Genomic DNA, 13,349 nt, shown 5'->3' on the forward strand with positions numbered 1-13,349 from the left:
GGCTCACGATAAGCATTAGCAAAAACAATAACATATCGCTCACTCCTTTCAAGAACGTCATAAATCGTCAATTTTCAGTTGTGCGTATGTTCGGAATGCCCAGAAAATGTACTATATCCCAGCAAAAGAGGCATATTTTTAACTTAATATTTACCCGCTACAGGGCAGAAAGTGATTTTACATTTTGAACAAAAGGTATAGCTTAATTACTTTCTTAAATAAACCAAATATTTTTCAAATGAAGAAAAAACCTTCAGGTTTTACCTAAAAAGATGTGTTGCACAGTAAAAAGTTCAGAAAGTTGCTTGATATTTTTTTTAATACTTTGTATTATATTTTTAAACTTTAAAAACGTTCTCCTGAAAAATCTAGTTTTTTTTATTTATGACGTTCTTGAAAGGAGTGAGCGATATAGCTTTAAAATTAATTTATGCTACCAATCAGGCTAGTAACAATAAAATAATATTAATGCTGACAAATTTTATTTTATCACTTCACTTTTTAGATTAAATTTAATGACACATTAGTGTTATTTTGTGAAATTCAAAGCGTCCCACGCCATTTAAACAAGAAAAAGACCCTCGTGTTTATGCATTTACTTTTCAAATTAGAATTTTGGCCTTCAATCCGCGGTATTAGGATGAATATTTTGTCGTTTACAAAAAAATCGTGAGCGATAAAAAATACAAGTTTTTTAAGTAATAAAAGTAATGAAAAAAAACATTCTTTTACAAACCTTGAAAGGCCGAATTATTCCGATGTTAATTTCAAAATCACAATAATATTTTTTTAACCGGTTGATGGTTTTAAATGTTACTCTGATTTAGACCGATCTCGCACGATCTATATATTTATCTTAACACACGTCTCTCGAATCTCTTCATATTCTTCGGCTGAAAATAACTTTAGTAATATGTTTCAAGCATATTACTCAATTTAAAGGTGATTTTTTGCTGAAACTTTTTATCTGAGCTTTGATTATATTGAAAAGATTATACATTACTTCATGACTTTAATTTCTAACTACTTTTAAGTTTTTTTAGATTTACAACGCTTTGGATCAATGTTTGTAAGGTTGTTTGTAATACCTACTATTTTTTAATGAATTTTGATTTTTACAAGTTATATACACTACGTTAATTAAAATGTTATCTTCTGTATGGAGTCCTAACCTAAGATAAAACAAACTTTACCGGGACGTGTGGAGGAATGTAGCACTTTACACTAAAAAGATATTCGAACACGAAATAGTTTTAAATGAATAAAATAAATTGAATATTCAAAATAAGTATTTGATGAATTCTTAATTTCATGTATAAAAATATATTTTATTGTTATTTTAACAAAACGTATTAAAAAGTAGAGCATTTTAAAAAATAGTGTAGTTTATTCTATTTTTTTGGAAGACAACATCAAATACTTCTAAAACATGTCTCAGGTAAAAATGTATTTTTATTGAAATGTATTAAATATTATAATTTTAAAAATGGTACTTGAACAAGCCATTTTGTAGAAAACTGAAATGTAGTGCCAGGCGCATAATCATTTGTCTGACGAAAATTTGTTTAACGGTTATCGCCGCACGTGCGCCATGGCCTTAATGCCTCATGCTTAAGCCTTAAGGTATCTTACGTGAATGATGTGAATAAAAAGGTCATCTGTGATGAAATCCTATTATTGTGATACGATAATCAATGGAAATTTGTCGGAACCAGAAGGTAACGGTCAGATCTTCATTATGACGAATGCTAACCAAAATTGATGGTAAATGTTAAACAACACTGTCAATTACCTAGATTTTACTTAAGTGCAATTCTAAGCAATTTACTGTTCATATACCAAACATATTATAACGTAATATTACTTCAAGCGTACCCATTTGTAATGATGTATTTTTTTACATTTCATTAGCTCATTAATTTAATAATCTGATAAGGTCAATTATATTTAGACTTAAACAGGTCATTAAATTTATTACGTTTGTACTTTGTATATGAAGTAAATTCAATTACGTTTTAAGTGCAACATTTCAAACTAATTAGTGTCTTTATAATTTGAAGTGCATCAAAATTTTTAAATAAGATACTTAATTTAAGTAATACTAAGTAGGACTTAAATTAAGAATGGATTGATTTAACCACTGCCAAATCAATCAATGAAAATATATTTAATATTATGTTTTATTTTTACAGATTTAACGGAAGTCTGAAGCGATGGGTTCCTCATCTCTTCTTTTTGCTGTCGCCCTGGTAAGTTCGATTTTTAAAGTATACATGTATAATAGTATGTATATATATATATATATATATATATATATATATATATATATATATATATATATATATATATATATATATATATATATATATATATATATATATATATATTTATATTTATATATATATATATATTTAAATATATATATATATATATATATATATATATATATATATATATATATATATATATATATATATATATATATATATATATATATATATATATATATATATATATATATATATATATATATATATATATATATATATATATATATATATATATATATATATATATATATTTATATATATATATATATTTATATATATATATATATGTATATATATATATATATATATATATATATATATATATATATATATATATATATATATATATATATATATATATATATATATATATATATATATATATATATATTATATATATATATATATATATATATATATATATATATATATATATATATATATATATATATATATATATATATATATATAAATATATATATATATATATATATATATATATATATATATATATATATATATATATATATATATATATATATATATATATATATATATATATATATATATATATATGTATATATATATATATATATATATATATATATATATATATATATATATATATATATATATATATTTATATATATATATATATATTTATATATATATATATATATATATATATATATATATATATATATATATATATATATATATATATATATATATATATATATAAATATATATATATATATATATATATATATATATATATATATATATATATATATATATATATATATATATATATATATATATATATATATATAACTAACTCCCGAAAATGCGATCCCTCAGACGAATGTGTGGCAAAACGATGTTTGATAGATGTTCGAATGATGAAATAAGGAAAGAATGTAAGGCTGAGATAAGCATTATCGATAAAATTAAGAAAGGTGTGTTGAGATGGTTTGGACATGTGGAGCGTATGAGTGAAGAAAGAACGGTTAAACAAATTCATGAGGCGAATGTAGTTGGAAAAAGAAGCAGAGGACGACCGAGGAAAACTTGGCACAATCAGGTATGTCAAATACTTGAAAGCGGCCGGGTCAGGAGTCGTAATAATCGTCGGGTATGTATGAGGAGATGCATGAATGTAGAAGAGGCAAAGAATGTTTGCAAAGACAGAGTGGTGTGGCGTTCGATTCTCTCTGCCTACCCCTGCGGGGAAGCGGCGTGATGGTTAGTTAGTTAGTTAGTTAGTATATATAACTGATTTGCCTATAGTGATAGTTATTTCCTTTTCATATTTAAAAAAAAACGCTCGAACTGTTATATAATATAAACGCCATAATAAACATTAAAAGAGAAATTTCCAGTACTGAAAGCCATCATCAAGCCTAGTTTGGTTCACATAGCATTATCATATAAACAGCGTTACATTTAATAATAGTATTAGATAGTAACACCCACTAACACAGTTTTGCTGTAAATGCTAACACCCATTTCACAACACAAAAGAAATTAGTGTTACTTCACTAATTTCCATCTTCCGGTTCATCCGATGAATTTTAATTATTATTGTTAATAATTCCTTCTGCATTGTTCAAATTCTAAATCAGTTTTTTAAAGTATTTGTAGGAAAGTTACGTATACTGTTACTAACCTTACCTAACCGAGAAGGAAAAAAAAACTAAATTTAGGGTCGATCGAATTCATAAATTTATTTTGAAAATCAAAAACTTGTTTAATACTTCTGGTTGAGTTTTATTTCATTACACACAACTAGTTTCGAAAACTACAGTTGTTTTCATCTACAGATGATTACAAATATGATTATTTTTCATTCGTTTGATCTAGTGTAAAGTAAGGGCATAATGCTTTACCAAATTTTACGTTAAACTACGTAAGAAAGATAACTTTACTCTGAACTTTTATTTGTAATAAATTTAGCAGTTTTATGTAGGTGTCGATCTGTATTGTCAGGAAGTTAATGTTACCTAAAAACATATAGTTTGACATAAGTAAAGTTAAATTATCTGCACAATTTAGTTAAACGTTAACTTACGTATGGAGTCGATGTCCTGTACTCAAATAATCATATGCAAGTAGAACAAAGTACCTACTACTTATACTTACTTATTTAATATAATATTAATTAAAGTAAAAAAAAATTCACCACCTATGTTTTGTATCAGATACTGGATTATTAGATATATTTATATAATCGTCATTAAACCAAACAATTTTGCTAAATAATAATTGACACACCGGGTTTTTTTCAAATCAAATTAATTTCTTAGAATGTTTCAATAAATAAAACATTGATTTATTTGGCAACCGAATACAATTAATTAAAAATATCCATCAATCATCCAATTTGTTCCATCCTTTACTCGTTATTATGTAGTCATTTATGTATTTATGAACGATAATAGATTATTTATAGAATAAGAAATAATATTGAGTAACAAATCATTCAAATGAGCAAAGAATAGCTACTTATAAAATTAGGTTAAGCTTTAATTTAAATTGAAAGAAGATAACAAATTAATATCTCGATAGCTTCTATTTTTCTATGAAAGTTTAATGAAATTTCAAGATGACCTTAAGATATCGCGAATATAATATTGAAAGTGAATTTATAGTGATGCATCTCATTTTTAGTGATGTGAAATTAATTTAGAATATTTTGCCTCCTTTATAATCTGAAATTTGAATCAGTAACATTAAAGAAGGGTTCTCTTACAATAATACTTTAATTAACATAGATATTTATAATAAAACACTCTCCTTATCATTCATCGTTCACTTTGTGTAATACACAAAGTGAACGATGAATGATATGGAGAGTGTTATATTCCCATATCAACTTAACAATGCTTTTGATGTACAAAATAAAGATATAATGTATAAAAAAATGTATTATTGTTTCAATAGTTTTAGAAGTTGGTAAAATATCAAGTATTCTTATTGGATATACTGTAGTTTCATCAATGCTTTTAAAAATGTCAATACTTAAAAGGTTCTTTGAGCCGCTGCCTTTAACGTTAGCCTGGTAACATTTATTATTGCGATAAATTTATAAATATGATTCAGAATCAATTTAACGCAATAACACTCTCCTTATCGTTCATCGTTCACTTTGTGCAATACCACTTAAAAGAGTGTTATTATATATTACCATACAACAAAATTTATAATGCTTTAAAAATATATAAAATATAACCCAGCGCCTTGAGCTCCATATAAAAAAATGTGCACAGTATGAAATTAAAAAAATTAAATATTTAAAACAAAACATTATAATTTATTCAAAATTCAATTAAGATATACGGAATATTTTTTTTCCTGAGAAACCAACCAAACGTTCTTAAGCATTTTCTATGACATGCGGAATTACGATAGTCTGTCTAAATACCAATATTCTTTAAAAATATCTTCATGAATCTTGGTATTCAGACAGACTAATACCACATGTGATTAAAATTTGTGTAAAGTGTGTAAGTAGCAGTGGTGTGTTATTTGCATGCAAGTACAGTATTTATCGTGACGTAATCCTTTTTGTTTATCATTCCTCCGTTTTTATGGTGATACATTTTTTTCTTACCCTTATCCGCTCCTAACGGTCAAAGGGCACAGTTTTATATACGAGTATATACAAAAGTAGTGTTATCTTGATCGTTAAAAATATAAAGGAGATGCTATCAGCCCTGCGCTTCAGGCGATATAAAATAAACATATTTGAGTAAAAACAAAATATATTTAATTTTGACTTATTTGACCCCCCTGGGAATCGAACCAAAGACCTCTAATACAGTAGTCAATAGCTTTGGCATTATATTTAGGTGGCAGAGATACAATTTTACCCTTTGTTATCTAGAAATCATTTTTCTTCCTTTTATTCTTCCTATTTACATTGTAATGTAAAATTCACTCACTTTAACCGAGCAGTCCTTTTAAATCCGTAGGATACTTTATTACCAACTTTAAATTTAATGTGTTAAACACAGTTTAAAACTAATAAATAAGAACATAAAACACTTAATTATCCGTGAGAATATTCGAATCTAGGCGAAGACTTTAAATAATTAATGATCGATAATTTAAAATACAACCTTCCTTATAAATCACAAAAGTTAGATATAAAATTACGTACATACATACATATGTATGTACAAATCTGTCCCGGATTATGAAATTTACGTAGTTTATTTGAAAATGATATTTACTTGTGTGTTTTATTATGTAAACCTCCTGCATGTAGTAATTCCAGAGAGTAGTAGCTCCGTTTTATTGATATTGGCGAGAGTTTCCCAAACAACTTGACATCTACAGAATGTACAATATTTTAATAAAAAAAAATATTTAACGCACTTGATATTTAGTAAAATTAACAAATTGATTTATTTTCTATGCACGACCCACAGCGTAGCAAATAATACTCATTATTGTTTGAAATCACATATGAGTATTCATGCTTTGCACAGTGAAATCAAAAATATGAATACGATACAAATGACATAACGACATTTGAAAATAGACGAGCTTGTTTGCTAGAATCGCTAGCTTTTAGTTGAATTAAACATTATTTCTTAAACATTTTATCAAAACATGATTCTATCGCTAGCTTTTAGTTGAATTAAACATTATTTCTTAAACATTTTATCAAAACATGATTTCTTATTAAGGAGTCGAAGTGATTGGACAAGCGCGAAACCTGAAATTTCAAAAGAAAAATTTATGTTCTAATGAAAACATTTTTTATAAACGAAATTCTTGAAGTTGAAAAATATATAAAGAAAATTTTACTACTAAAGAATTCTTCTTCTTTAAACCTTTATCCATTCCCAATGGTGCATAGGACACTACATCGTTTCGACGCATCTCGATCATTGATTGCATAAAGACAACGCGATCAGTCCCTTCCCCTTATACCAGGATGGTATTGAAGAAATATGAGTGTGACTTATATTTACGATTATTTTGACCCGCTGAGAATTGACCTCGAGACCTTCAGCACGGTAACCAAACACGTCTGTCACTACACTATAAAGACAGACACTATCTATTAAAGAATTACCCAAGAGTTTTTTAAAATAATAATAGTAATAATAATAGCTCCTAACTCGCCCTCGAGTATGTCTTCTTGGGGCTATCTATGAGTGCGCATGCGACTGAACATGCCAATTTTAGATATTACATTTCAAGCACATACTGCACACACCGTATCATCATCAATTCTCTTGTGCCATATCGCTCACTCCTTTCAACAACGTCATATATGAAAAAAAAACTTGATTTTTCAGGAGATCGTTTTTTAAGTTTAAAAATATAATAAAATGTAAATGAAATAAATATCAAGCCACGTATTGAACTTTTTTTCTTTCCAAGTAAAACCTGAAGGTTTTTTCTCCATTTATTAAAATATGTAAAAATATATAAAATTATTTTAAAAAATAATTAAACCATACCTTCTCTTCAAAATGGAAAAAAACACTTTCTGCCCTGTAGCGGGTAAATATTAAGTTTAAAATATACCCCTTTTGCTGAGATATAGTACATTTCCTAGGCATTCCGAATACATGCATAACTGATAATTGTCGATTTTTTTTACATGTGACGTTGTTGAAAGGAGTGAGCGATATGTCATAAATATTTTCATATCCCACATATGATCCATTATTCAATTTATATCTATGACGTAACAGTCGCAAGGCTTTCCAAGAACCTCAGCCAATAAAGCAATGACTGAATACCTTTCCGATGCACCTCGTTTAAATTTATGCATTTACGATTTAGGTTAAATATTACACGATTGTGACGCGTACTTGTTCAGGCAACGCCCCAGACCAGAACAGCAGTGGTACATGTCCACATTTGTAATGCAAATTGTAGAGAGAACCTTGCATTTCTTGGCCAATGAATAGTAGCGTTCTCACGAAGCGTATAACCCACAATGAGTGAAAAAGACCGATTATAATTTTGCCGCAATCTTAAAAGGTGTATTATAAACTCACCGAGTGATACAATCGGATTTAGTGGTAGATAAGCAGGGTTGTCAGTTTTTTAGTTTATTTATTTACAACATGATGAATATGTTCAAATACAATACTTGTTCACGAATCTGAGTTTCCTACACTTAGAAGTTATTTTTTACATCTCAAAATGGGATGTCAAAATAGTAACAATAAATCCTAAAGTTGAGAAAATCCATATTTGTGAAAAAATATTTGGGCACACTCGAAATGTTGTACATATATTAACTGATCAAATAAAAATCTGTGTTAAATTATTAATCATGTTTTAAGGCGTTACCCAGTATGTAGAAAATAATCCGGAGTTCGGATCATGCATACACTCCAAATAAAAGGGTCTCTCCTAAAGCCCTGTAAATACCCATATTACCATATTCTTCATCATCTATGTTGGGATGTCAAAAATTAAAAAACAACTCCTAAGTAGAGAAAACCCAGACTTGTGAACAAATTGTATTAACTTATGCGTTCCTATAACCGTACATGTACGGTTGGCACTTACCACGCCAAAAGGACTTTGATTCGGCAGTCACTTTGTATTAAAAGATATTACAAATTTTTATTTGAGTTTTACTAAACCTAAGGATACAACTCTTAAATTTAGAATAAACTTTACAAATGGTGTTTGGAAAAGATGCGGAATGCATCGAAACACGTAACACAGAAGATTTAAAAAAAGAGTGTTATTGTTTTTTTTTTGATTTGGTATCACTTTATGGAATGACAAGTTTATTATTTTAAAATTTAAACACTTGTATAATATCACTTATTGAGTTTTATTTCTCTACATACGACTAGTTTCGAAAACTACAAAGTTTTCCTCGACAGGTGATTACAAAAACTAACGAGCACAATATATTGAAGTGGATGGGGAATAACTAGGGAGGGGGGTTGAGGAGCGGGATTTTGTTTAATGGGAACATGGACAACAAAACTAGTCATGTGAAAAAATAATAATTCAATAAGTGGTTTAATACAATTCATTAATTTTTTTAATGATTAAAAATTGTAAACAACTATTTGAATACACTCAAAACATTGTTATCTTTTATTTTTGGTGACCCTAAGTCGATAACAATAGCCTATTGAAGTGTAAGAAATAACAATGAACAGAATGAACGCGCTCACGCCGAAATTTGTGTGTTCTTTAATACGTAATCTGTTGTTATTTTCGAGTTAGCGAGAAAAGAGATCAGAATTATTATTGTTCGCTCTGTCCTTGATTTACAATAATCGTTACGAAAATTTTACATTTTTCTCTAAATTAATTATTATTGCTTTTAAACAATGGCTAACGAGATCGGATTACTATAAGGGATATTAATTAGAGAACATTACAAAATAGCTACCTGATTTAAGACATAATTTAAACATAATGTAATGATTCAATTCGCTAATCTTTATTGTGATACCTTTCTACTGACATCACAATAAAAAATATACTCGTATTTATTTATTTAATACAGTAAGAAAAAATATTACAATTCATTTGCTAGACATTTCTACTTGTAACATATCTTAATACTAGTAATGCTGTTCCTCTCCAATAAAGAGACTAAGCTCTTGTGCTTGGAGAGTGACTTAGACTTATTGTTTATACCTATGAATGATTTAATAGTTTTTTTTTCATTGTATATTTTTTTATGTTTATGTTTTCCAATTATTACTTTTTCAATTAATATATACATAATACTGCATAAGCAACAATAATAAAACAACAGCGATTTTATTTATATTTTGATAATATCAAGTTTTGACAATATCGATTATTTTATGTATACAACAGAGTCCTGGTTCCAATACTTATGTTTGGAAGTAAATCAGGGAGTTGGCAAAAAAAGGATGAAAGTAGAACGAATGCAGTTGAAATGCGATCTCTCAGACGAATGTGCCGCAAAACGAAGTATGATATATGCGCGAATAGTGATATGAGGAACGAATGGTAATGAAAGGTTGAGATAAGCATTATTCATAAAATTAAGAATTGGCAGGCGCCGTGGCATTGTTGAGTAGACGCTTGACTGAGAAACTTTCGTCGCGAGTTCGATTCCCACCAAGTGTAAAATAAATTTTTTAAATATTTATTTTCAATTATTTTGGGTGTTTGTAATATATTTTTCTCATTTATCATCCCTATCCTTACTTTCTCACCTGCAGTCAAGCCTCTGAATGCAGAGGCTTTTTGGGGTTTTCTTTTAAAAAATACAAATATTTAATTTTTGGCTAATTTATAGAACGCAATTTTTACAAAATATCGTCTCAAGGGCGCCCAACACTTTTCATATTTTTATAATAAAACAACCATAAATAATGTAATTATGTTACTAGTAATGCAGTGATAAACGCAGTGTAATTTATTTTTACATCACTGTCTTTAAGTACGAATACTTTAATTTATTCGAAGGTTGTAAGAAAATAGGAACCTCGAAAATAAATCGTTTAAAAAGCTTCGAAGGGCTTTGAAAATGAGCGTCCTAAAATAAGTCATTTGAGGTTTTTCCTCTCTTTCACGTCGGAAATTAATCGACCGTTAAAGTGTGAGATCATTAAAATCCCTTTAATATATTCACGATTCAAACATAAAAATAATCTAAGCAGCAATCTTTAAATAAAAACAAATTGTTCCGCAATAAAGGAAATTACTTGATGTCAAAAACAGAAACAAAACAATAGGTAATGCTATTATTACAACGAAGTAAATATTATCTTATCAAGCAATCTTGACACTTATTTTATCATTGCTCAGAGACCATAAACGCACAACGAATTCTAGATAAATAATGGACCTCTGACCTTACGCTCAAGTAGCACCTACTTGTGAATTACATTCATTTTAAGAAGTCAGCACTGGTCGAAAATAACGTACCAGTTTTTTTTTGCTTAATAAGCATTCCGCTGATATGCCTTTTCCTTTTTCTGAATTCTTAATAAAGGAAGAAAAAAGAGAAGTGGACACAGTTGGAATGAAAAATTAATAATTATACTTTTCACATTGCAACAGAGATAAAGAAGAATTTTTAGATCTGGGTTGGAAATCCTGTTATTTTGGAAGACAATATCAAATACTTCAATAATATCCGTGGTAGAAATATATTTTTCTCGGAATGAGTTAAAAACTATAACAAAATAATGCTAGATTTTTTTTTAGGAAACTTATTACTTAGTGCCAGTCACATACTTTTTTTCATCTCAACAAAGATGAAGAAGAATATAGAAGTCTGGGTATTTACAGGGCTTATAACCTGTCATATGCTGGTTAAAAGATCACTTTACACCCGTGTAACCTACACCATTCTGCCCATGATTGACAATCACACTACTCACATTTCCGAACTTGTATACATCCTTAAATTCACACGTTCTTTCATACGTGATATTCAGCTAAAAATAAAAATAAAAGAATTCCACATTAAAACAAGTACATGATTTTTTAAAACTTTAAATACTTCCAATTTTTCAAAAATATTTTTTATTGAATACACCAAAACAGTATTATTTTGTCTTTAAAAAAGTATATAGATATTACTACAAAATAACTGCCAGATTACAAAATGGAAATATACCATCAGGACAACCAACTAAACTTATGTACATTATATGGTGTACACTGTACATCAATACCATGGTACTTTTTATTTTATCTCAAATATTAAATAGCGTACAAAACAAATTGTATGTATAGTACAATATCAGTACCTACAAGACATTAAACTTGCCATTATCACTTACTTAAAATCTTACTTTAATTATTTTGTACTTAAAACAATATAATATAAAGACACATTTGGGATTTATTAACAACACTGAATTTTATTCCACGATTGTACGCGACGCGGATTCTCTAACAACGGCAAAAAACATAATCAAATTCACACGATTTTGAGCTACGAGCTTACAAAAGCCTAACATTTGGACAATATAATAATAATATTCTTTTAGAAAGGTAATAAATAATTTGTTAAAATCTCAAAGGTAAGATACTGCATATGTTACATGTATGTATGTAAATGCAAATTTATGATGCAACACGCGCATTCATTAGATGTAAATTTTATTTAGGCTCTTATTGTTGTACATTTAATTTAAAAGATATACTGTGCATAAGATGAACGGCAAAATGAATTTGTATTTAATCTATAATTTATGTTTCAAAAATTAACATTGACATAGTAAATTATATATACCATGAGGTCAACTATGAATTTTACAATTTGTTTATCAATAAATCATACTTAGAAGCTTTAAATTGTAAAGACGTTTGATTTTAATAAAGTGTTGAGTTTAATCTAAATCATTTGATAATATTTCAACCAAAATAAACTGTTGAAATATTGCGATTGTTCAAAATTGTAAACGCCAACATCAAACTCATTTCAGAAACTTTACATATTTTTTTTATTTATTAAAGTGATCTACTAAAACATTTATTACAATTATAACTTATATAATTTGTTATCAATGGTAAATGGGGGTATTATTGACACTTAATTATCGACATGACTAATTTACAGTCGAACATTATCTAATATTTGACACGTATTGATAATTGAAGACAAGAATGTTAATTTTATCTAAGTGTTTCAGTTAGTCGAGCTAAACTTTGTTGGCTAATTTTCGTTGTTTTTTTTATATAATTTCTATTTTCTATTAGATTATTTGCCAATCATTTAAAAGAAAATAATAACTCATTTGATAAAATAAATGTCTAAATATACTTCACACATGCAACAGAGAACTTAAATTAGATTACTTATAAATATTAGGAATTAAAAAAGATATATAATAATTTACAACTAATAAATACACATATAAACGATTTTATTAAAAGTCTATTAAATACATATGTTTCCAATCACTCAACATCCCTCATCCCTTTTGACTGTGACTGCTAATCAATACAAAAAAATAAAGCCACTTGAGATCTACCCAAGCTCCTTTGCCTAACCGTCAAAATATTTTGAATATTGTTTAGTAGATT

The 13,349-nt window shown here is 27.4% G+C and overlaps 1 protein-coding gene across 1 annotated transcript in view; it reads left to right on the forward strand.

The window, feature by feature from the left end:
- Positions 1–13,349, forward strand: part of zye (zona pellucida domain-containing protein zye) — a 72,999-nt gene that overhangs the window by 15,831 nt on the left and 43,819 nt on the right. Inside the window, exon 2 of the mRNA XM_088260568.1 lies at positions 2,193–2,249. Coding sequence (XP_088116694.1) covers positions 2,214–2,249 — 36 coding nt within the window. The 5' untranslated portion in view covers positions 2,193–2,213. The remainder of the gene's footprint in view (positions 1–2,192; positions 2,250–13,349) is intronic.

The sequence above is a fragment of the Brachycentrus maculatus genome, unplaced genomic scaffold (assembly GCF_059751285.1).
Source record: "Brachycentrus maculatus isolate JH-2025_06_01 unplaced genomic scaffold, ASM5975128v1 h1tg000138l, whole genome shotgun sequence".
Taxonomy (NCBI): domain Eukaryota; kingdom Metazoa; phylum Arthropoda; class Insecta; order Trichoptera; family Brachycentridae; genus Brachycentrus; species Brachycentrus maculatus.